A 23,146-nucleotide genomic window follows, 5' to 3' on the forward strand; every position below is an offset into this window, starting at 1 on the left:
CAGAGGTTCATGGTTCACCATTTACAAAATAATAATGTGTGGGTCTACTGTATGTTACTGTGCAGAAGGACAGTAAATGTTCTGGTAATTTTGTATTAATGCCACAAAAGGCACAAGATATTTATGTTAAAGTCCTAGTGATGGCTTTTCTGTATAATGATATGAAAAATAAGTGCGAAAAACACTTTCAAACACTCCCAACATAAAAAGCACAGAAACTTTAATGAAGCTATTTGGTTACAAACTAAAACAAACTGAAGTGATAAATGCTCTGCTTCTAATTACACTTGTTCTTATAGAAATCATGACATAGAAATGCACATCAGAGAGCAGCAACTATTTTAACTTTACTTGAGCTTGTTAAAGCTCAATTACTGTGCCTGTAGCTGAACAGAAAACACATAGTTCAATGAACAAGTAATACCTTAAACACTGGTTTGTGTCATTATTAAAATTCCGCATTAGAGGAAAAAAAAGGGTTTGAACAGTAACGTGGTACAGTAGCTTACGGTCTAAACTCCAGGAAAAAATAAAACTCATTCAATAAGTTACATATCCCCAGTCATTAAAAATACCAAAACCCCAGACAAAAAAAAGGAGACAACAGCATTCTTAGGCTATGAATCAAGAAAAATATTTTGCCAGAGTTAAATATTTTCGACTCCTGAAGTTCTCATGAGGGGAGGGGGTGCGAGTCAGAGCTTGCAGGCACCCATGTTGCTCAGAACCTGACTGAAAGCCACAAAACCGATCGGTAACCATCACCAAAAGAGAATTTTAATTAAAAAGATCAGTCGATAGGAATGTGCTAAGTGGGCAAGTTTCACTGTCCCCTTTCCTCCTTCTCTAACTGTTCCGCACAAAATCAAACCGTTCAAACTCGGGAGACAGCTGTGAGGTCATCCGTTTGGCAGCATCCCCCACAATCCCCTCTTTCCCTCCTCTTGCTGGCAACTCCGAAAGCTTTAGCAAAATAATTAAAGAGTTCCTAGTTCAGAATATGCATGAAAATGGGCGTTCAGATCCAAAACTGGCACAGACGCAGAACCAAATGTGTGATAAAAGCAATTAGACAGTTTATCTCCTGCAAAATAACCCTCTTGTAACTCTGGGTGCTTATTTTGGTTGCCTCGTAAAATACCCAGCATTCTTGGCAGCTTCACTGCTGAAAAGCTTGACAGGGCAAGAGTACAAAAACACATTTTTGCCATGATACTGTATTGGACTTTTTCTCCAGACACAGTGTGCAGTGTGGAAATTAGTGTGCCCTAATGGAAATTTGTTTTAGGGAAGCATTATTTTCCATTTACTTTCAGTAGGTACAGTAAGTGAATGGTGCACAGCATTAAGCACAGTGGTTCGTTGGTGAAGCATGAAGGTCACAGTCAAGGTAACACTGAAGTTCTTCACATCCTCTCTTTCCAATTGAGGAAGGTTTGCTTTTTCAGAAGATCATTTTCTTATAATAATGATTGTTTCAAACAAGAAAAAAACAATATGTATATACATGTGATGAAGTATAAATACTTTAGTTGAAGGTAGATTATATAAATTCCTGTTATTACCATACTGTCACTAAAGAACTACTGAAGCCATGGCACTAAACCTTCGGTAAATCACCCCACTTTGTTCTGCATTAAATCTGCTTTGGAGCTAGAACCGCAATTTTGTTAAAATGACACTAGCATTATCCCAATTGCATCAGATCCCAGACTTTTAGCAAAGGTGGTCCTGGTCAATACCGGAAAGGGAGCCCTCTTAGGATTATGATGTTGCTACTATAAATTGTATTGGTCAACCAGTAGGAGGTGCTTTTCCCTCTGAAACAGTATATGAAAGCCTGCCCCCCACTTAAGTGACTGGAGACCCTTCACTGTCCCAGGCTAAATTCCACTCTGGACCTGATCAATTAGGCTTCCCTCGACTTCTCCTTTAATTGAATTGAGAAGGCAATTTCTCACCACTCCCGCTAGTCTACTGTGTATTGGACTTGCTTTTACATAATAGGGCAGCACATGAGAGCTAGATTAAGCAGGTCCCCTCAGATAACTTCAGGTGGCTATTTCTCATCGCAAATGGAAAACCTGACTTTTTCAGAATTACATTTTGTAATTTCACTTTTAACCAACACAGGACAGCCACCTGTTTTGTTTCCAAAGGACGTTGGTAGCTACACAGTACCAGCAGAAAGCTTTGAAGCCGAGCTGTAGATTATGAACCATACAACAGAACAGTAACGGCACTTTGCACTGTCCCATCTAACCCACAAACTGGCTGTCCCCAGGCCCCCTGGTCACTTGGTAAAGAAACTCTTGAGGGATGAACTCAATAAAAACACCACAGTCATGCCAGAGAAAAAGCAGTAGAATAAAATGCCTGGAATTTCCTAAATTCAGGCAACACCGAAAAGCTTTGTTCCTAGAACACCTATTAAAGAAATTATTGAAGCAAATATTTATTGGAGAAAGCATAATCTTGACTGGCCACTGTTTTTTGATGCTTTGTTACTCATTCACAATACCTGCCCAACTGAAAAATTCCACCTACTTGTCTCGGTCAAGGAATAAATTGGTTGTTAATTTGTCATTTCTAAGTCTGCTTTCCAAGTTCTGGCCCCTAAAGTGAATCGATCAAAAGGTGTCGGCCCCGCTTGTACTCACTGTTCTGCTATGCGGCACCAGGCCTCCGGGCTCCAGGCTCCTCTGCATGCGCTGCTGCTGGAGCAGCTGAGGGTGGCTGGCAGAGGGGGCCTGTGGGATTCCCGAGCTCGACGACTGGGACATGTAGTGGCTCAGCGACGGCTGGCCTGGCCCGCTGGGAATGGACGTCATCTTCTGCGTGGGGGGAGGGTCAGGGTCAAAGTGGCTGAGCGGTTTCGTGTTGTTGAAGGAGAAGGGATCCTGGCCCATGGCCCCCTTGGTCAGGAGTCCTTGCGGCATCGTGCCAGGTGGGGGGGGAGCCCCCTGTGGCGGAGGTGGCTGCTGCTGTTGGGGTGGCTGTTGGGCCGACTGGCTTTGCTGCTGCTGCTGTTGCATTAGCATATTGAGGCTGGTGGACTGGCTGGATGTTATGGCTTTAAAAAGCTGGCTTGACATGGTGGCTCCAGAACCATTCTGAGGGCTGAAGGAGGGTTGCTGGACAGCTGGGCTGGAAAGCTTGTCTGGCCTGTAGGGTGGAGAAGGCCGAGTGCCTGAGGAGGGCATACTGGGCAACAGGTTGGCTTGGGGGCTCTGGATAGTGCCTCCTGTAGGTGCCATGCTGGGCAGGAGGGAATTTTGAGGGCTAAAGGGAGGCTGTGCCAAGGCTGGACTGGCGAGCTTCTCTGGTCTGTAGGGAGGGGAGGGACCTGTGGAAGGTGCAGGAGCCATACTGGAGATGATGGCACTCTGGGGGCTCTGCATGCTGTTGGCAGGGCTGAATGGCTGCTGGTGTGGTGATGAACTTGACAGTTTCTCACGGTAGGGCGGAGAGGGCCCAGAAGACGGCATGGCTGGCCAGTTGGAGGTCTGGGCCGATGGCTGCTGCGGTGGAGTGGAGATGTGTTTGTTGCTGGCCATCTGCTGCAGCTGCTGGGCCCGGGACACTTCGTGCCAGTTCGTGCCCGGGCGGCTCGACAGGGCTGCAGACAACATGGGTGAACGCGCTTGGCTCTGAGACTGATTCTGGCTGCTAGATGAGAGGGGAGAAGGGACGGCTTTGGCAGTGTGGGACAGGGAGTAGGGAGGACCAGAAGGAGGAGGCCCGACTTGGGGCGACCCCACTGGAGCCTGACTGAAGCCTGGGGAGAAGTCCTTGCTAGTCAGGTGACTCTCCAAGTGGGACGTCCTATGAGGAGAGCGTTTGGGAGTGCAGTTGTTGTCGGGATGCATAAAGCTGACATTCACCTGATCATCGCTCTTGTTCCCCAGGATCTTTTCAATATCCAGCTCATGAAGGGATGGATCAGGGTTTTTCGTCAGCTCATCCAGGATGTCTTGAAGCTCCTGCTCCACAGAGGGAGCACGGTTGTTCCCATTAGGGTCAAAAGGGGGTAACATACCCCCATGTCCAGCTGTGCTAGGACTGGGCTTGATGTCGGCACTGGGGGGAACTGAGAAATGGGAGCTTATGCTGTTACCATTCAATTGATTCCCATCCAAAAGCCCTGAGTGGCCACCTAACCCAGTGCCTGAGGAGTATGACCCAGAGCCAGGACCCATGGACAACGTGACATCCTCCAGGCAGGGTCTCTTGCTGTTCCCAGGGATCATCCCATCGGAGAGGCCGTTCACTGTGGGTGAGCTGTCATCCGCCAACTTCCTCTTCACTGATCCTTGCAGCTGCAAGAGAAGAAAGCAGTTAAAAATTCAGCATGAGGGAATGGAAAGGAAGCCAAGATATAATGGAGGAAAATCTCAAAACTATATTCCTTCCAGGAGAGAGGGAGACTCTCTCTTTGGAAGTGTGGTCTTGCAGTCATGTTACATACAGTACAAGGTTGTTACAATGTGCAGTGGCCAGGAACCACAGCGCTTGTCATTATTCCTCATGACAGCTCCATCCTTTGGACAAGTCAGAACTAGGCACCTGACCCGGCATTACACTCAGCAAAACCAACACCAAAAAACATTTCTGCAATCACACCCTTTGATATTGCAGTGAATTATTTCAGTGGCTGTTTCTAATTTAGTTGACAAATACACGGTCTCAAAGAGCAGTGAGAACACGACAGGAAAAGAGTTTCTAAAGTGATTTTATTTTTTCATTGTGTCAGAAGAGATTTTTGAATGGAAATTATGGTTTAGACTATTAGGAAAAATTATATTTTTCACAGATAGCCTTGTGAAATTACTGAAAAACTATGTAAAAGATACAACCCTAGAATTAAGAAGGAGGGATATAATTTGGATGTGTGAAAGAGAAGGCTAAGTTATGATCGCAACACCCCCTTAATGGAAAAAGAGATTCTCAAGTACAATATATGTAGAGATTCTAAAGAAGATATGCCGTAAAAAAGTCAAGTACCGGTGAAGCAAAATACTTCTGGGCCAAGAGGTCTGTTTTATTATTAAAACAAAAAATATATACTTCTTTTTCCGACGTAACGGATATTAAAAATAACCTATTTGAACCTAAGATAAAACAATTCAGCTTATACTCCTTGAAATACTGTACAAGGAATTCGGAAAAACAACATGGACAGAGGACTTTCCTCTTTGTTCAGGGCCTGCGTTAGCATCCAGGCATCTCGTTAACAGACTCAGGAAAAGCTGGAGGGGGACCAACCAGGCTGTAAGAAATGCAAGAGAACAGCCAGTGCCTGGCAGACAGTTATTACAAGAACTCTAAACAGCTGAAATTCTCCACATTCCATGGGGCTTAGCATTACAAAAAACCTTTTTTATTCTTACGGAACAACTACTTGACAGCATGAATAATTTACAGTACATTCCTCCGTGTAAAAAGTGCCTTGCTCTCTTGGGATATTTAATTTCTGCTCTATTTTAAATCATTAGTCACAGCTCTGGGAAGGCATAGGCTAGTTAGCACCTTGTGTTAAAAAACACCTGGTTCCTGAGTGTGTATGAAACCAAGCCTAACTATAATGCCATTATGCCCAGGATGTACAGTATACTACAGCAGCTTCTCTGTGGATAGGTTCCACTACTCCATGGTCAAGTATATATGAGCATGATGGTTGCAAACAAGAGGAGGCTGTTTGGGTGCATGTAGCTATTTGATCTGAGGATCTTATCCTGCCATTTCTTGAAAGTAGCCAAGGTATCAGCTTCTGCAGCATGGCTGAGTAACTTGTTTCTGACTACCACAGCCTTTTGGCTGAAACAGTTCTCAGTTTTTATTGCACTTCTCCACAGAAATGAGAGAAGAACACAAGATAGACTGATATATAATGATACGACATAAGTCGGTCTGGTTACATTTTCATGGTATTTTCCGGAGTTTTTCCTGGTGGTCTCAGTATGTTCATTCCATGCATTTACTTTTTAGTTATGGTTTTCCGAATATTTGTGCAATGCTTCCTATGCTTGCTAGACTTTAATCATTTTTTACCATTATATAATAGTCAATTTGCATAAATGTACACTATGTACATATGTCAGAAACCTTCTTAAAAGTTGGCACATCCTGAAACTCAGAAAGTGACTGAGTTGACCGAACTACCTTACGACACTTCTAGCTTAGCATCCCTGGTTCAAAAACATGTTGAGAACAGCTCAACTTCACAGCCCACACTGCATGGTGGAAATGTCTGCTTATGCTTAAACAAGGTTACAGTACGTTATAAACGGCAATATCATGCTACATCAAATGTCTCCTTGGAATAGCTTTAATAACTGTTTATAAGTAGTTTAACATTTCAGCACTGAGCTGGATAATGAAATTGTAAGCTTTTGGTATAATAACACAGGCATCTGCACAAACAAATACACTGGTGGCTTCTGGAAATGAGAATCCTTCTGCGCCACAGAGCATCTTATTCATTTTCTCCTGCCCAACTGCTATTATATCTTTTTTCAAATCTGTACAAAAACCAACTTGTCCAGTTTGCACACACTACACAATGAATAAATTATATTTCTTTAAAAACATGCACAGTTACATATTGTATTTCCAATCGTATGTGAGGAGGTTCTACAAATAATTCAATGCAGAAACAGACCTGTTCAAAGTGAAGAGGGTACCATTCAATGTACCTGTAAAAATAATGTTGGGAGCATCCTGACTGACTCCACCAGTCAAAGAGCTCACTTGAGTGCAGGTTGTACTTTGTGATCCAGGTGCAGTGGGTTCGAACTCTACTCATGGTACTAACTGACTGTTACATTTATTATGCAGCCCTATGGTGCCATTAGTGAGGCATGGTGGTGCTGTGGTGCTAATGACATGTTAAAAGACGAGATTTTTCGTTTTCCCGTGTGCGGTTGTGGGTTTTGCAATTGCGAGTTGAGACCTGAAAAACACAACTGGTGATTCCAAAAGTGGGTGAGTATGACAAAAACAAATTAAAATAAATTATTTGGGGTAAGAATAAAAAAAGAATAGAAAAACAGTCTCAACATCTGTGCACTAGTTGTCACATATAAGTTGAGGCATTTTCTAATATTGCCTTGCTTCGGGTCTTAACAGCAACTCGTTTCTTCATATTTCCAATGGAAACTCGCCATGAAGAGGTTGGCAATGTATGACTGGAAGTTCAGATGGTCTATAACAGGGTTCTCCAATCCTGCTCCTCAAGAGATGGTGTGTCTGCAGTTTTTCTAGGACTCTACAGCTGGGAGATGCTCTTCAATTGGTTCTTTCAAGCCCATAATAACCAGACTAAAGTACTTAGGAGAGGGCTGGAATGAAAACTTGCAAGCATTAGTCCTCCCTTCAGGAAGGCTAGGACTGAAGAACCCTAATCTAGAAGCTTCCTCTGTTAAAAGTTACAATAGATTTTTCGTTTCTGTTTTAGGTATGGCTGATTCCCTTGGTGTTTGATCTCGGTAGACACGGACTGCATATTTTCTCACACACGTTCTCAGGGGTGTTGTGAAAATCTGACACAGGGAGGCGCAGACAGCTTACAGGACGTTACACCTCTGCAGATCCTTGGCTCACACCAGGGACTGGTCTCCCTGGATGGATTTTCTGTTAACCTGTCACATCAGCCACTCTGGATGTGTGTTAAAACACCATGGGAGCGAGAAGGGATAAAGGGAAATATGCCCCAACTTGCTTGCAAATGCCGAACTGAACTTTCCAGAGAATTCTGTCTTAAATCCAAGATGTTTCCCTGTTGGGGATAAACATCATTGTTCCACACATTAAACAGCTTAAAGAAGTGCTCGTCTTTTTATGGGCATCTGGTGCAGACCCCACAGTCAAAACCTTACCATTTTTAGGATGTTTTGGACAACAAAAGCATATTTGTGAGTTGAGAGTAAATTTCATAAACTAACAATCCTCGCAGAAGACAGATACTGGGATAGTTCTTTTATTTTTATATGCCCTTCATCTACTTTTCATTGTAAAAAGTGGTGAAAAGGTCAAAATCCTAGTCATTCAGTTGCAGCATTTTCCCATACTGTATTTCCAAGTCTGTTCAAGTGTCTCTGAAGGCCCCTCCTGTGCTGCTCTCTCCTCTCAGTCTGGGTTTTCGTGTAACCAATGTGTGGTGATGTGTGGTGTCGTCATGACACTGTGACTGGACTTGGAGAAAGCTGCATCCTCAGGTAATGCACATCGACAAAATGCTGCAGCAGCTAGCATGATGAGCAACGGCCAAGGGGAAACGAACCAAGCCACTGCGCAGCCGGACAGTGGCACCTTTAATGGCACCGTACCAGAGCCACAGTGACTCACTGGGAGAGCATGCGACTCCTCCGCCAGATCAGATGCCAGTCGACCACAGAGATCACCCCCACTTACACAGTGGGATGGACCAGAGCAACTTGGGTAAAGCACCTCAACTCAATGCACAACAGCAGTGTCTGGAGCAGAGACTCGAACCCACAACCTGTCCAACATATGTCCAAAGCCCTACCTACTACACTGCGCTTCCTCTAACATGAACAATAGAATCTATCAAATAAAATAGTTTTCTATTTCTATAATTGCCAAATTCCTGTTCACAATACTTCTCTGCGTTTTTTCATCACATTTGGATTTTCCAACACAGATTTAAGGCAACAAATCTGTTTTAAAAAGGGCGGGGCAGAGCAGTGGCTCTGTGGCTCAGGATCTGCGCCTGTGGCTGGAAGGTTGCCGGTTCAAATCCCACGGCCGGCAGAGGAATCCTACTCTGCTGGGCTCCTGAGCAAGGCCCTTAACCCTAACTGCTCCAGGGGTGCTGTACAATGGCTGATCCTGTGCTCTGACCCCAAACGTCTCTCTGTCTGTGTGTCTGTATCTCATGGAGAGCGAGCTGGGGTATGCGAAAAAGACCAATTCCTAATGCAAGAAACTGTATAAGGCTAATAAAGTGATCTTATCTTATCTTACAATGGCTTAACTGAATCCCTGGATCTCTGCATGTTAAAATGTCTTCGGAGGCACACACACACACAATACTCCTGTACCGTACAGATTTACACACACGAGGCCAGCTAAGAAGGCCACTCCCTTACAGTTTACATGTCCTTGTTTCTGTCCTTTCCAGGCCTCAGTGGTTTTATGAGGAATGCACACTGGTTCTCTACCTCCTCATTAAGCTATGAGAAGGTAAACAGTAGTGCAGGCCGGGCGGCTCTATCCTGAGAGGAGTACAGCCGGCGCAGGCAGCTGGGCTCTGGTGGCTGTGGTGTGGGGGCAGTCGCCTGCCTGGTGGTTTACCAAAGAGTAGCCTTTTTTTTAAGGGCAGAAGTAACACCATGTATGTGTGCTGTGCCGCATTTCCCCCATTTAGATTCTCCACAGGCTTTGATTTACTAACTCTTCACAATGACAGCCAATCGCTTTCCTTTCCCACCACTACTGTACAGAGGTGTAGGGCAAAGCAGTGTTCTTTAAAAAAAAGTCTGTACAGATTAAAAATCTGTTTAGTTTCATTAAACGTGAGAGAGTGGCTCTTGGCCATTTTGAATGTTATATCCACTTTTCTAATAGCCTGCGATGTTGACGTTGGCAGTAAAAGGCTTTTGAGTCTGTCTTCCTTAATCTCATACAAGCTTTTTGACATCTCTCTTCGAAAGCTGCGCCTCCTTCGCAGTTGTCGTACAGCTGCCTCTGAAGGGTGTGTGTCTGGTTGTACTTCATACTGTTCTGGATCACATTCAGTTAGCCCAAACTGCACAACCTAATTTGCTTTTTCCCCCCCTGCTGGCCACCAACAAAAGCCCCTCCCCCACTGTTGAGACATGTGACACAGACGGCAAACCCAATGGAGCCGGCTTGTCGGCCACTGATGTGCCATGGAGCGCAGAGAGAGCAATTCTTCCCCAGGGCCACAGAGACCTACGCACAGGGCTAACATCCGGCCTCAGTAGCCTGGGACACTCTTAAGCACAATCAGAGTTGTACACTCTCGCCCGGTCCGAGGAGAGATCAGAGAGAACGCGATACTGCTGCCACACAAGGATCACCAGCTTTGATACGTCAATGGTTTCCTCACTGGAAGATGGCCGATAGATTTGTCAGGATGATTTCATTGTTTTCCGTCATTCTGTGTTCCTACTGCTCTAAATGAACAAGGTTTCCGAGAAGGTGTTTTGCCATAAAAAAGCCTTTATTTTTAAAGAACGTTTCAGAAGAACCTTGTCTTACTTCTGAGCAATTTTGTTTCTTTTCCCACAGACCTAATGAGGAAACTCCAATTATTTCTTTACATCCCAGCTCATGTACACTGCATGGGGAGAATGAGAATAAATTAAGCCATTGATCTTTTGATGTGCTGAAATCTGCAGAGATGCCTGGTAAGTGGCAGGGGGCGCTATTTCACCAATGGCTTAAGAGAACCCCGGCCGATGAACCTCAATCCCATCCCAACTCTCCCAGTTCGGGAATCACAGTCCATTCTCATTGCTTTAAAAGAAACAGCCCGCAGAGACAGTGCAACCGAGACAAAATACCTGGCAGAAAATGGCAGGAACACAAACATATTATCTTGGGAAATATGGCCTTTGTGCAGCTCCCAGGGCAGCAGTCAGATGTTCATGCAGAAGACAAAACTAAATGATTCTGAATTTTTGTGGCATGCTCTTTTTGTTACAACAGGGCTGTGACGATAAAATAAAACAGCAAAATTTAGGTAAGCAAAAAAAATCCAGACACTGATTTTACACTTCTTAAATACAATTTCATTCACCAGTGGGTTTTTAATAAGTCCTGTTCCAGCTCCTTCTCCATTCCTGCACATCAGGGTGCCTGTTTTAATCTGCTGTTTCCATGTGCCTCGCTTGCAGTGAAAGCTGCTAAACAACAACACACCCAAAGCCACAGCATTCCTCAGTCCCGAGCAAAGAGCCAGCAGCTTGCCTGCACGGGTACAGCCTGCCAGCCTCGGCTGCCGACTGCTATCTGCTTGGCACACTGCAGCTCGCCAACAGGGTGACAGAGCCGGGGTCAGACTGAGACACACAGAGGACCCACCGTGCCCACATGATGATGGCATGCACTGACACAATGCAGGGAGGCTTTACATTTGGCAATCGTTGCTGAAAGGCCTTGATATGGGTAATTACTAACAACTAATTTCCAGCAAAATCTCCACCTGGCAATTTATTGCTGAGAATATTGCCTGCAGTTCCATGGGAAGTCAAAGATATTTTTAGAGAGGATCGCATGTTGTTCTACCAGATCTTTTTACAGTCCACTTGAAAAGTGCCCTAAATAAGGGTTACGACAGGCGCAAAGAAATTACACTGAGCCTTTTCTCAGTGACAGGTTCTCTTGGTTCATTCTCAATGAGTTTTTTTCCCCCCCGGTCCATCTAATTATGTGCTAACTAGGACCTGTGGGCTGGTATTGGGAACACCATTGTTCTCAGAGATTTTACTTAATCTAAAAAAAAATCCTAAGGAACTGGAAAACACATTAGGAGCAGGTTCTTATTAGTCCTGTTTAAGCAATTCAAGATCTTGGTTCAATTACATCTCCAAATGCAACAGGAGAGAAGCAAACACACAAAGATCTGCAATGGACGAATATGTGAATAATTATATCATTGATCAAAGCAATTTCGTTAATAACAGTTAGTTATGGTTCAAATGCTTATTAAATTGTGACACTCCCCAGGACAAGCCCAACATTTTTGGATAGATGCCTACAATACGAAAAAGCGGACACTGACCAATGCTGAGTTTTCAACAACAATATCCATACCAATATGTGAAACGACAGTCAGCAGCCAATATTCCAGGCCAATAACCCATCTTATTGGACACTTTTCTGGACACTCCACTCCCAGCACTTTACAGGTAATGTGGACTCCCCTCCACCAATGCGCAGCACCCACCTGGATAACGTGATGGCAGTCAAAGTGCGCCAGTACACTCACCACACATCAGCTCTCAGTGGGGAGAAGAACAGAGTAATGAAGCCAATTCATACAGTCGATGGACACTGTTAGAATGCCATGATTGGCAAAAGCCAAGGGACACCTGGCATGGACACTGGGGTTAACACACTTTTTGAGAAAGGCCCTGGGATTTTTAACGACCACAGAGAGTCAAGACCTCCGTTTTACATCTCATCCGAAAGACGGCACCTTTTTTGCAGTATAGTGCCCCGTCACTATACTGCGGCATTCAGACCCACACAGATAACAGGGGTGAGTGCCCCCTACTGGTCCCACTAACACTTCTTCCATCAGCTTTCCCAGGAGGTCCCCCATCCAGGTACTGGCCAGGCACACACCTGCTTAGCTTCAGCTGATCTAAGGATGCCATCCAGCTGTTTCTTGAAAGAAGCCAGGGTATCTGCTTCAACAACCAGGTTGGGTAGCTCGTCTCATGTTTTCACCCCAAGAGTCCTCAAATAACAGCAATGGCTGACATTCAAATTCCTGAACTTGGAAAATATTTCACAGGATGTGCAGAAAGGGTTGTGCTTCAGGCTGAGCATCAGATATGACCTTTAGATCAATGGGGATAACCTTAATCCTTTATGAACCACAAGGGCTTTCCCTTCCACCCCACCTGTGACTGGCTAAACCGAACCCAATACAGGTGAGTTACAGACTGAGGATTGTTTCCAGATCATAAAGAGCCCGGAGATTTAAAGAGGCCAATGAGACCTCCAGGGGTGAGTTTCTCCAGGGTCAAGTATGTCCACAGCAGCCTTGACATGGACAAAGGTGCTGCAGTAAGCGCAGGTCTGCTGTGCCAAAGAGAGAAAAGCCTGCTCAGAAACTTGTAACGATAGGAACACCATTTCCCTTTAAATGCACACTCTCTTCATTACAAGGCCTCAGTGTGTTTGTTTGTCTTTCAGTAGTGTACGCAGCATTTGACTTAACAACTCAAAATTCACTGTATTAACCAAAGTACTCAGCCACTGGCAAAACAGGCCTGAGTTTGATTTCCATCAAAAGTCTTGACAAAATCTGGCCTCTCTCCTCACCTGCCCCCATGAGAATGTAGTACCACAGGAGCTGAGGGTTCATTAGATTCTGCTGAACACCACTTCAACTTTCGGAGAGCCCTGAGCCAGCTCCCCTCCCTGAACGACTCATTTACACTGCCTGTTGCACACAGGGGATTCCGGTTGTCGAGGGAAACGAGCGTCTGCTCTTTTTTTTTTGTTTTCTTTTTTGCTTCGGGGATCACAAGGCCGAAGCAGCCTTGGGCTTTCAGCTTGGATTTCTCACTTCACCCACTAAGCTAATTTAAAAAAATCTATATCCCAGTTACAGTATATCCCTTGAGCAGATGACTCGGGCATTCTTTGGGTTTCAGTGTTTAATAGCTTCTCTGAGAGGAGACCAGACCTTCTGACGGACATCTGCAACAGTTCCCAGGAGTAGCTTATCAATTTAATCAAGAAAGAAAGACAGTATGTTTAAATTCCGTCTACTGTTTATCCACATTTTAAACTCCTGTTCTGCTCCAGATGGAAGCAAGGAAGCCCAAGGTTTATAGGTTTTGTTAGCAGGATATTCAAAAGAATTCCTTATCAGTTTTAGTTTTACTCACGGGTTTGCAGGCCAGGAGAGATATAACCCATATATTTGCTCTGCAGCAAAGGATGCTGTGTGCTTTTTTAGATATTTACAGCTTGAAGCATATGGATAAGGAGTGTATAACTCTCTCACCAGCCTTGCTGAGTAACTGAGCTGACTACAGGTGTGTATATCTGTATTTGTGTGTGTAAATGAGAATTAGTTATCTGGAAGAAAGGTTTACGGTCACAAAACAGGGAAGAGGCCTCTCAGTGATCGGATTTACCAGATTATGACTGACATCGCCATCTGTTTCGAAGCCTGATCTCATGTCTCTGGCAAAAGGCTCCGATTGTTCTGAACACAGCTCAACAGATGCGGTCTGCTATAGCTACTTACCTTGTAGCCTGGCAGCCCAAACCTGTCCTTATCTAAAAGCAAATTATTCTGAGCTTTTCTTAATTGTGATGTTTTTAGTGATTCTTGTGCAAAAACATCCAAAAGTGTCTTATACTGGAAATAGGATGTGGATGAAATTAAAAGACAAAGTATATAAGAACATCTAAAAATAAAGCACTACAGTTTGATACCGTAAAGACCCGAGTTATCAATGGGATTTCAAATAACAGTCAAGGGCAATTCCAAAACAAAAAGACTCCAAGATCAATAAAGGCACACTCTGCTTGTTGTTAGAGATTGTAAGCTGCACAATAAGGTCGCCAATTACAGTAAATGTAACAAACCTAGTGCTCAGAAACAACTTGTACAGGTAGGTTGCAGAAGTGCAGTTCTCAAATTTTCTTGCTGTTGGATTTTCAAATTAAATTTTCATTTTAAAAAAAGTATTCCCAAATCATCCGGGAAACCTTGAAATTTAAGGCAAAGACGTTCAGTAGGGTGACCAAAATATAGCAACAACATCAAAAATGCCAACTCATCATCAATTGTAATGAGCTGGCAGTGGAGGGAGGGGAGAAATGCCATTCAAAAGGAAAGCGACACCCACTCACTTGACCAATATAAGATTTTCAAGAAGGTACTGTAGCTGCATCAACATGAGAAGCCTGCAAAGGAACAGGTAAAGATTTATTCCATGCTGAGCCACACACCTGAAGAACGCCCCACAGCCGAAATATTGTGTCCCTTTCCTTTTCCTGTCAGCACTGTATAAACCTTTTTCCTGTTCCACTGTAAGATTTGCCAACAAACTGCTCTTTTCTTGTCCGATGTATGCAAGCAGTGAGGAGGAGCAGGGGCTCCGACGTATAATTCTCCAGAAGAAAGAGTGCAATTTAATTCTGAGGACAGAGGGACCTGGGCGCCAAACTCACCAGCTCAGCTCAGGCACTCTTTAGAGCAAACACTTCAGCAGTGACCACACATTAAAGCCTGGCCCACTGTGACCTCCTTTAAACACAAATTGAATGAGTCAAAGTAAATTACGGTTCATTTTGGCACAGCTGGGCCCCAGGGAATTGGGAAGGAACAAGAAGGTCAAGCTTAAAGAAACGAGAGAGGATGAGAGAACTCCCAACTCGACCCCATTATCATGGGACACGTTGGGGAAGCCTCCTGTTTTTAAAGCCACGATTCTAAAAAGAAGCCAAGCTTCTCAAACTGGCTTGCTCACAGGGTATTCCCCCATCTTTTCGTACCGGACTAGAACTTTTCCTCTCTGGATTCTGAAAGCAACTGTACGAAGCACAGAGCTACAACAGAAACAATGTGCTCATGTGACAGAAAACATACAAACAAACAAACGTATTCATTCACGATTTGAAATAAGCAAGAGGACATTTCTTTGCATCAAGGGAGACGCCAGTTGCTACAGTGTAGTAAATGCTATTTTGCTACTTCCATTTCAATTCCTTTTTTTTTAATCACACAGTGAGCGAGTGACCCGTTATCCCTACCGTCAGCTTTAGAGTCATTTCCAGGTTGCTTCCTGTTGCGGAATTGCTGGCCAAGACATTTCAGATAACTGCCCCCACATGCCAGGACTGTACAACTACTCTTCCAAGATCACACCTGTGCCGTTAGTCCAGTGATCTCTCTCTGCCTTGACACCTACAAACAGTTACCACCAGCATTGTGCTACTTTCCACTGTGCCTGTGATTTCAGTCTGTGCTCTACCAACTGCTCTGCGTTCCGGCCTGAATGGTCTTCTTGTGCTGTTCAAACTGACACACTGCCTCTGGAAATACACTTGCTGCTCGAGATTTGTCTTGTATTGGCTAACCTGTCCAACTACTCTACACAGAATGGCACTAAGTCATATGCAGCTGCGCGAGAGTTTATTCTACTTCATACAGTATACTGTATAAAATGCAATAGCCCTGTTAAATTGCCTGTTGGCATCACGCCTTTTGATCCAGTGATGAAGTACATTGATTCCTGCCATGGAGTAAATTAAATACCTAGAGATAATAAAACTCTTAAACTGCTCTTTTAACGATCTTTTGGATTTCTAATGATTTGGCTGTGTGCTCCCTTCTATAGGTGGAGATTGCTATAGAACACCCCTTCACACTCTTCAGTGCACGGTTCGCTTAGATCCCTGCGTCTGGATGGTCATTGGTGCTGGTAATTGTCTCTTTCCACTCAATTGAAAGTGCACTACTGGTGGGGGGTGGGTTTCGTCCAGGCAGGAATAGGCTGGGTCTTTCTTTGAAAGTTTGGATTAGTTTCTTTGTCCAGGCAGGATGAATGAGTTCCACCAAATAGACCAAGATACTCTTCTGACAGCATTCGCTGGAGACAGGAAAATACAAAACGGGACAACAGATGTAGTGTTCGCCCCTGCTACCTCTAAAAAACAGGGTTATTTGTAGCCTTTCACACTGTTGATCATAACATATTTTTAGGGGATTTTACTTCAGGACAGAAGGGCTATGGCTATGACACACATGACTTCAGTGCCCAGCAGTTACAGAAGTGAAAGTTTTTTTAAGTGTTCTTCTAAGGTGCTGTGATCAGAGTGGCTTTAGAAATTAAAATTGTGAGGACAGTTACCTAAGGAATGATGACACATACTGTGATATCTGCAAAAGCCGGTTCTCGGAGAAACAACACTGAATCCCTGGTCACCTCCATCAAAAACAGCCCAGTCTTGCAAGACCAACTCATTGCTTTTCACAGAAAGCAAGCACAGGAGCAACCTTGCATTGCCCAGGCCCAGAGCCTGGATTGAATAGTCTTTCCGACATGTTCTAAAACTAGTTAGGGTTTCTTACTGTTGCAATCAAAATTCTCTAAAACACACTTTCTACTTTTGGAACCAAGTCTCATTAGTTGAGTTTTTAAGGGCTTCCATTATATAAGTACCCAGCATGATCAGCTTTACTATTTAATTCAGAAACAATGCCAAGCTATCATGCAAAAAGGGATGCTCTTTTAATGCAGCCAGAAGACACTGTGGCTGTGACACCTCACAAAATGCTCTGGCTGAAAAAAACAAACATGCAGGAAATCTCAGCACCACCATGTCTTCCTCTCTATGGCAGGTTAGCTTGAAACACACCGAAGAGGGTTTGGAAGAGGCTTGGATAACCAGCATACCCCAGATTCAAATACTCCACCTGCCTGTGACTCTCTTCAGCACAGCAGGTGCTGCAGGTGTGACCCGCTCGACTGAGAAAACACACACTGGGACTTTCAGTGCGAACAGCCAAACAGATCTAATTAAGCCAGACTGCACTGGGACAAGTGCCCCAGGGAGAGTACACAAGTGAAGAGAGAGTGATGTTGACAGGACCTTGGATTTTCCTTCAAATGTGAATGGGCAGCCTACCACCACTGCCAGCCCAGAGTACTGAAATAAGTTGTTTTAGGAACACTGGAGAATCAATCCACAAAAGTCCAGAATCATGCAACAATGGACAGCAGTTCCATTGAAAATCACTGTCCTGACATGAGGTTGCAGGACCAGATAGAAATGCAGTGTGGATTCAACTGAGTGCAGCTGATTAAGACCCCATGCACATCCGCCTGTCTTCACAGGACTGAAGCATCTTCCAGTTTCTGAAATATTAAGCATTCTGAAATCCCATCTATATAGTGAGCTAAACCTGAGCTATTAGGCTAAAATAACTTTCTCTGTGGCATTGTCTGCACATGGGACTCTATTTCTAACTATTACAAAACACACTGTCCAATTGTACTGTAGAAAAGGACCTTTGTCACTATTGCGATTGTGGTTTATTTACAAAGTGAGATTTATTTCACATAATGGGGATATTATCAAATGAGCTGTATTGACCTGGGTTTGTAATGGCTATCAATCTTTATTGGTTTTGTTTTTGAGGCACTGCAGCCCCTTAAACAGTTGCAAGACATTCTATGAGGACAAAAGACAGGACAGAAAAACCATGATGAGAGAAAGGATATTAAAGGGAACATATTCTAAACATTTAATGCCAATAAGAGCTGTGGAGTTGCAAAACATGTCTGTGACACAGTGACACATTAGCTAAAAAAGAAAAAAATTTGAAAATTCTTTTTAAGGAAAACAATTAAACGGAAAACAGATCAACAGTCCTATCCAGTCAGGAGTATTTTCATTAAAAGCCACTTTTGAAACTAACAAAGACTAATAAAATATAATTAACTAAACCATCTTTCTGCTTTCAAAATTGTATTTGTAATTTAATGTTGCTCAGTATGGGGTGGACTACTTATTAACTCAGTATGGGGCAACATACAAGAACTACAGATGTAGTGCTCATTCACAATGATTTACTGAAAATATTCCTCAAATCTCCAACTGCACAATTAAGATTTGGATATTTATGTGCTCCAGAATGAGAATTCCTCTCTGAATCGCAGATTTATTAAAATATTACAAGCATAATAATTTAATTATTAACAGATGCTCTTTGGATACAGCTTCAAATTCTAAATAATTTAAATCCTTAAAAAAGGCTAATATTCGTTCAGACAATTGTACAGTCCAATGGCAATAGCAAGTATGTTTTTGACAGCATAAAGACAAGGCTCAAGCAGGCTTTAGAAGTCATTCTTAAGTTACCAATTTCTGAATACTGATCTTTACGTTAGTTCAATAATAGATTTAGTTCAGCAACTCACAGATCACTGGCAACAGTAATCTCAATGCCTTCAGCTTTCTGAAACTAAAGGTGACCATGCAGGTGGATCCAAGATCCATAAAACCCACTGTGGTTATCCAGTAGGAGGACTGGCTCTTTTCTGATGTTTTCTGTCCTCTGATGGAGCCACACCAATGACACCTAAAATTCTGGAAACTTTCAAAAAATGTCCAACTTTCATTGGTCAGAGGTCAAATCTGATCACCTGATGCCTCCATCTGTTTGCCTAGTCTTGGCTTCAAATGTCTAGCAGCCAAATTCTCAGACTCCTCCCCTCCATCCCCCACTGTTACACATTTGAACTTCTAGATACTTGGCTACCTCCATTTACAGAGCTCAAATCAAATGAGAGCAGCTCCATACCACAGCTGTCCTCCTAGGGGTTGTGTCAGCATGCCTTGGGGGGTTCACATGTGGGCCCCACCCTTACTCTGAAATACCTTTTAAAGAGTCCAATGGTACTAACCCAGTATTTGTTCAGAGGTCCTCTAACACAATAATCACTGATAGATACAGTACTAGAGCATTATTGTGAGACAGCCATTAAGCTGGCAGCAAATCCCGGAGATTGATCCGAAATGTAACTGTTTATTTAAATGCTTATTTAACTGCTGTATTAAAATCAATCTCTCTCTTCCTTCTATTAGTCTTTCTTGCATGTCTCTGCACATCCTCAACCCACCCCCACCCCACTCACACGCTTCTTCAGTACTACAAAGCCAAAAGTGGAACAGACATATTCCATTGCTGCTCTAACACTTTAACAAGGCCTACTTTAATAGAAATCCTGCCAGGGCTCTCTTTTCTGATGTTTTCTGCTTCCATAGTGCTGCATTGCTTGCCTAGCAATATACACAACTAAAGGACACTTGATGGGCTTTTATCTGTAGTGTGAATGAACCACAGCTAATGTATTTTTCATAAATCCATAAGTCTCTGCACGCCAAGAGAAAAGAACCATGTCAGCCAGCACAAAGAACCCCCCCCCCTCACCACCACATCCCCCCTGCAGGATGGCTAGCATGTCATTCTCTCTAAGGGAGAAGAGGCATTTTTATGAAGACAAAAAAGAAAGAACTGGCTATGTCCAGCATGGTCAGGTAATGCAGAGGAGGGTTTTCATGAAGCTAGCGCTACACTTCTTCGCCAAGAGACCACTCCAAACATTCTTTAATCCATCTTTCTTGATACGTGACAATGCCGAGGTGACTAATTCATAATTGGTTTTTGCCACTTCTGAAAAGTCAGTAAAACCAAAGTCAACATTTTAAAACTGCAGCCCGAGCCCAGCAGTCCCCCCTGAGCACATTATTCAGCCATTCTGGGACCTGTGTATACAAACTACAGAGAGAACCAGGAATTCTCTTGCTATTGCTCTGTGGGGTACATGAACATGCTGGAGGCCTCGAATATCCTTTAGACTAAAGAATGTAACTGCATCAGAAGATGACAATTTTCCCAGTATCCTGAGTTTTTGAAAGTAGAAAGGGGGGTATGAGAAGGAGGCACACTTTCCTCCAAAATGTACACTCTCATTTTCCATATCGACTCCATAGTGCCTTACAGGAGAGTCAAAATTGATTGAAGGACTGAAGTTCTCACTGAAATCACTGCAGGCTTGAAGGCGCCCAGGAAGTCATGGGGTTCAGTATTGTGTCCTGATTACCTCGGGCCTACCCTGGCACAGAAGTGGTCAGAATACCCATCTTCCTCTCATTACAGACAGTTAATGCCAAATCCCCAATTCCACACTTCAACATTCACGTGACGCCATGTCGCCTGTGCTCCTACTGTACATCTTTAAAACCCGAGTCATACCAGAGCTCCCAAACAGTGGATCTGCATCAATTCCATCTTGTCTGAAGGACAGGTACTGTACTGACATTTTAGAAAAAAAAATTTGGCTCAGTTGTTTCAGTGTTGTTCGTTCTTGCTTACTTACTAGCTACATCAGTCCCAAGTTGCAAATACCATAATTTAAAACATAATACAATGAAATGAGGATGATGTAGGAGCTCAGGATACACAAGCAGAAGCACACACAACAGACCTCAGTAAATATTAACTAAAGTACCATCTATGTAATTTGTGTAGCGCTATCTGTATAACAAGATCAAGGTAACTGAGATGCAATACTTATGTCATGTCATTATCTACACACTGCTAGCAATAAATTGCCTACTTTTTTTCTGAAACCCCAACACCTTAAATTTGTTTTACAGTTCATTTTGTTATTGTACTTGCAAGGAAATGTTCATGACAACTTCCACAATTAGTGCTGGCCTTGGAGTGTTCAGTGATAGGAGAACCCAAGTTTAATTACATCTCAACCTGTGGAGGTCTCACAAGGTACTACATCTCATTCACTTATCAAGTCATGACTGAGCATTCTTCTGGGAGTACAAGCCAAGGAGGCAAAATCAACTGGGCACGATAGTTCACACACAAGACAGAATTCTCCTAAATCACATGTGGCCATTTCGGTAAGTATCTCAGGGGAAGTGTACTCAAAACGCATCAGTGTGCAACATTTCACTTTTATTTTCAGTTTTATCACCCAACCAGTTCTTTTCCAGATTCAAAAAACAAATCTTGAGTGAGGTGAAGATAGCACAATGGCACAGTGGTCACCATTGCTGCCTCACAGCGCTGGCACCCTGGGTTCAGGTCCAGAACTGGAGTCCTATCTGCATGGTGCTTGTATGTTCTCCCCACGTTTGCAGGAGTTGCCTCTGTGTGCTTCAGCTCCCTTCCATAGTCCAAACCATACAAGTAGGTTAAAAATTCTCCTGGGAAAATAGGCCCAAGCTGTGCGTGTGGGTATCTGTGTCTGTGGCAGTGTGTCTGCTCTGCTATGGACTGGTGTCCATGGTGTAACCTACCTTGTGCCACTTGCTTGAGGGGATAGGCTCAAGCTCCCCCCAAAATAACAGGAAAAAATGTGTCCAAAATGGATGGATGATTGAGGTTATTTTGCTAGAACTGCAAGGTGATTTCTAAATTCACACACGAAACATTAATTTCAGGAGAAAGTCATAAGGGTACTTACGGCTGAATTTTCAAAAAACGTCAGACAGAAATGATTCTCAGAAGAATCAGCAGAGCAATGTTATTGAGGGCTTCAGAAAAAAGAGGTGACACAATGGTGACCATCTGTAACCGTTGTTTGGAGGAAGTGAGAACTGCGCTTGGTTCAAAAATACAATTACAATTCTCTGGCCAGATGAACACGGACATATTGTGAAGTATTTAAGAATGGGGGAAGCCACATTCTTAAAGCCCTTATCCTCCGGTTCTCTGCACCTGTGCAACAAGTAGCTTGCGAAAAACGTTTGTGGCCAGGTAATCCTAAAAGTTCCCCAAAACAAAAATATACTTAAACTGCTCTTATAAGATAATGGACTTTAAAAGAGCTAACTGCGGAAGCTACTGTATATGTCTGATGTTATTTCAGCCAAAGGAATTTTTTTTTTGGTGCAAAATCTTGAGTAGCATTACTGTTTTAAACGTGCACCTTCAGAGTCACAGAAGCTCATATACACAATCTGTTAAGGGACAACTATAGCCCACACTGCACTGTGTGGGTTAGTAGTTTGTCAATGAGAGGGGTTACTTGAATCTTATGTGCTTATACCTTCAAGAGCTTTACAAGTAGGTCTCCAACTTGACCATGACATTCCTTTGAGATAAGAAAATTATTTTGTCCTTAAAATGATGGACAAAAGGCAAAGCAGTTCAGGTTAAATACTTGAATTTATTTGTCCCAGAAACACTATCTGTCCATATGTGTTTATTTATATACGAGAATAAGATAAACCACTGAGAGCGGGCACAGCCCCTGACCTTCAAAAGATGGTCTGACCTCTCTTAGGGGAAAGCTTAGGGCCAAACAAACAAAGGGGAATAATGGGCACCACTATCCGATTTTCAAAGATGTGATGTGTCAGGTGGGTTTGGGTATCCGGTGTTGTAAAGGGGGTTAACAAGACTGCTCTGCTCCTTTGAACCCCTCAGACTGAGCTCTGAGCTCCCTCCCTCCCTCCCACTGCCCACAGCTCAGAGAAACCAGACCACCCTGCCTAGCAGCCCAGATGTGGAACATCACCGCCAACGAGAATGTCAAGCCATTTATCACTCAAATATATTCCCCAAGCATATATAACCTTCAAGGGCATAAAGGAAGACAAAAAACTGTGTGCAATAACCCAACACTTGCTAAAATGCAGGAGATATATTTGCTACACCCTTTTATACACCAGCAATGTTTCTTGTCAAAAGGTGAGACTGTGCATATTTAACAGATGGATCTCTGTTAACACGCACACTGATACCACCTAGGAAATAGAATAATTTCTACATTCTTTTCAGGGAACTGAAGTGAAGACGGTGCCGTGCAGGATGATACCAGCAAATCCCAGCCTTTATCCATTATTTCTGATATATGGTGCTATTTATAGCTCT

The 23,146-nt window shown here is 43.4% G+C and overlaps 1 protein-coding gene across 3 annotated transcripts in view; it reads right to left on the minus strand.

Moving 5' to 3' along the window:
• The window catches only part of si:ch73-211e3.1 (mastermind-like domain-containing protein 1), a 124,164-nt gene that overhangs the window by 48,204 nt on the left and 52,814 nt on the right, over positions 1-23,146 (minus strand). For 2 of the 3 annotated variants that reach the window (XM_015351431.2, XM_015351430.2), the window contains exon 2: positions 2,661-4,319. In XM_015351431.2, the coding sequence (XP_015206917.2) occupies positions 2,661-4,319 (1,659 nt within the window). Of the gene's footprint in view, positions 1-2,660; positions 4,320-13,041; positions 13,295-23,146 lie in introns of those variants that run through there. The other variant, XM_015351432.2, reaches the window with a different exon arrangement.

Source organism: Lepisosteus oculatus, chromosome 8 (assembly GCF_040954835.1).
Source record: "Lepisosteus oculatus isolate fLepOcu1 chromosome 8, fLepOcu1.hap2, whole genome shotgun sequence".
NCBI classification, from domain to species: domain Eukaryota; kingdom Metazoa; phylum Chordata; class Actinopteri; order Semionotiformes; family Lepisosteidae; genus Lepisosteus; species Lepisosteus oculatus.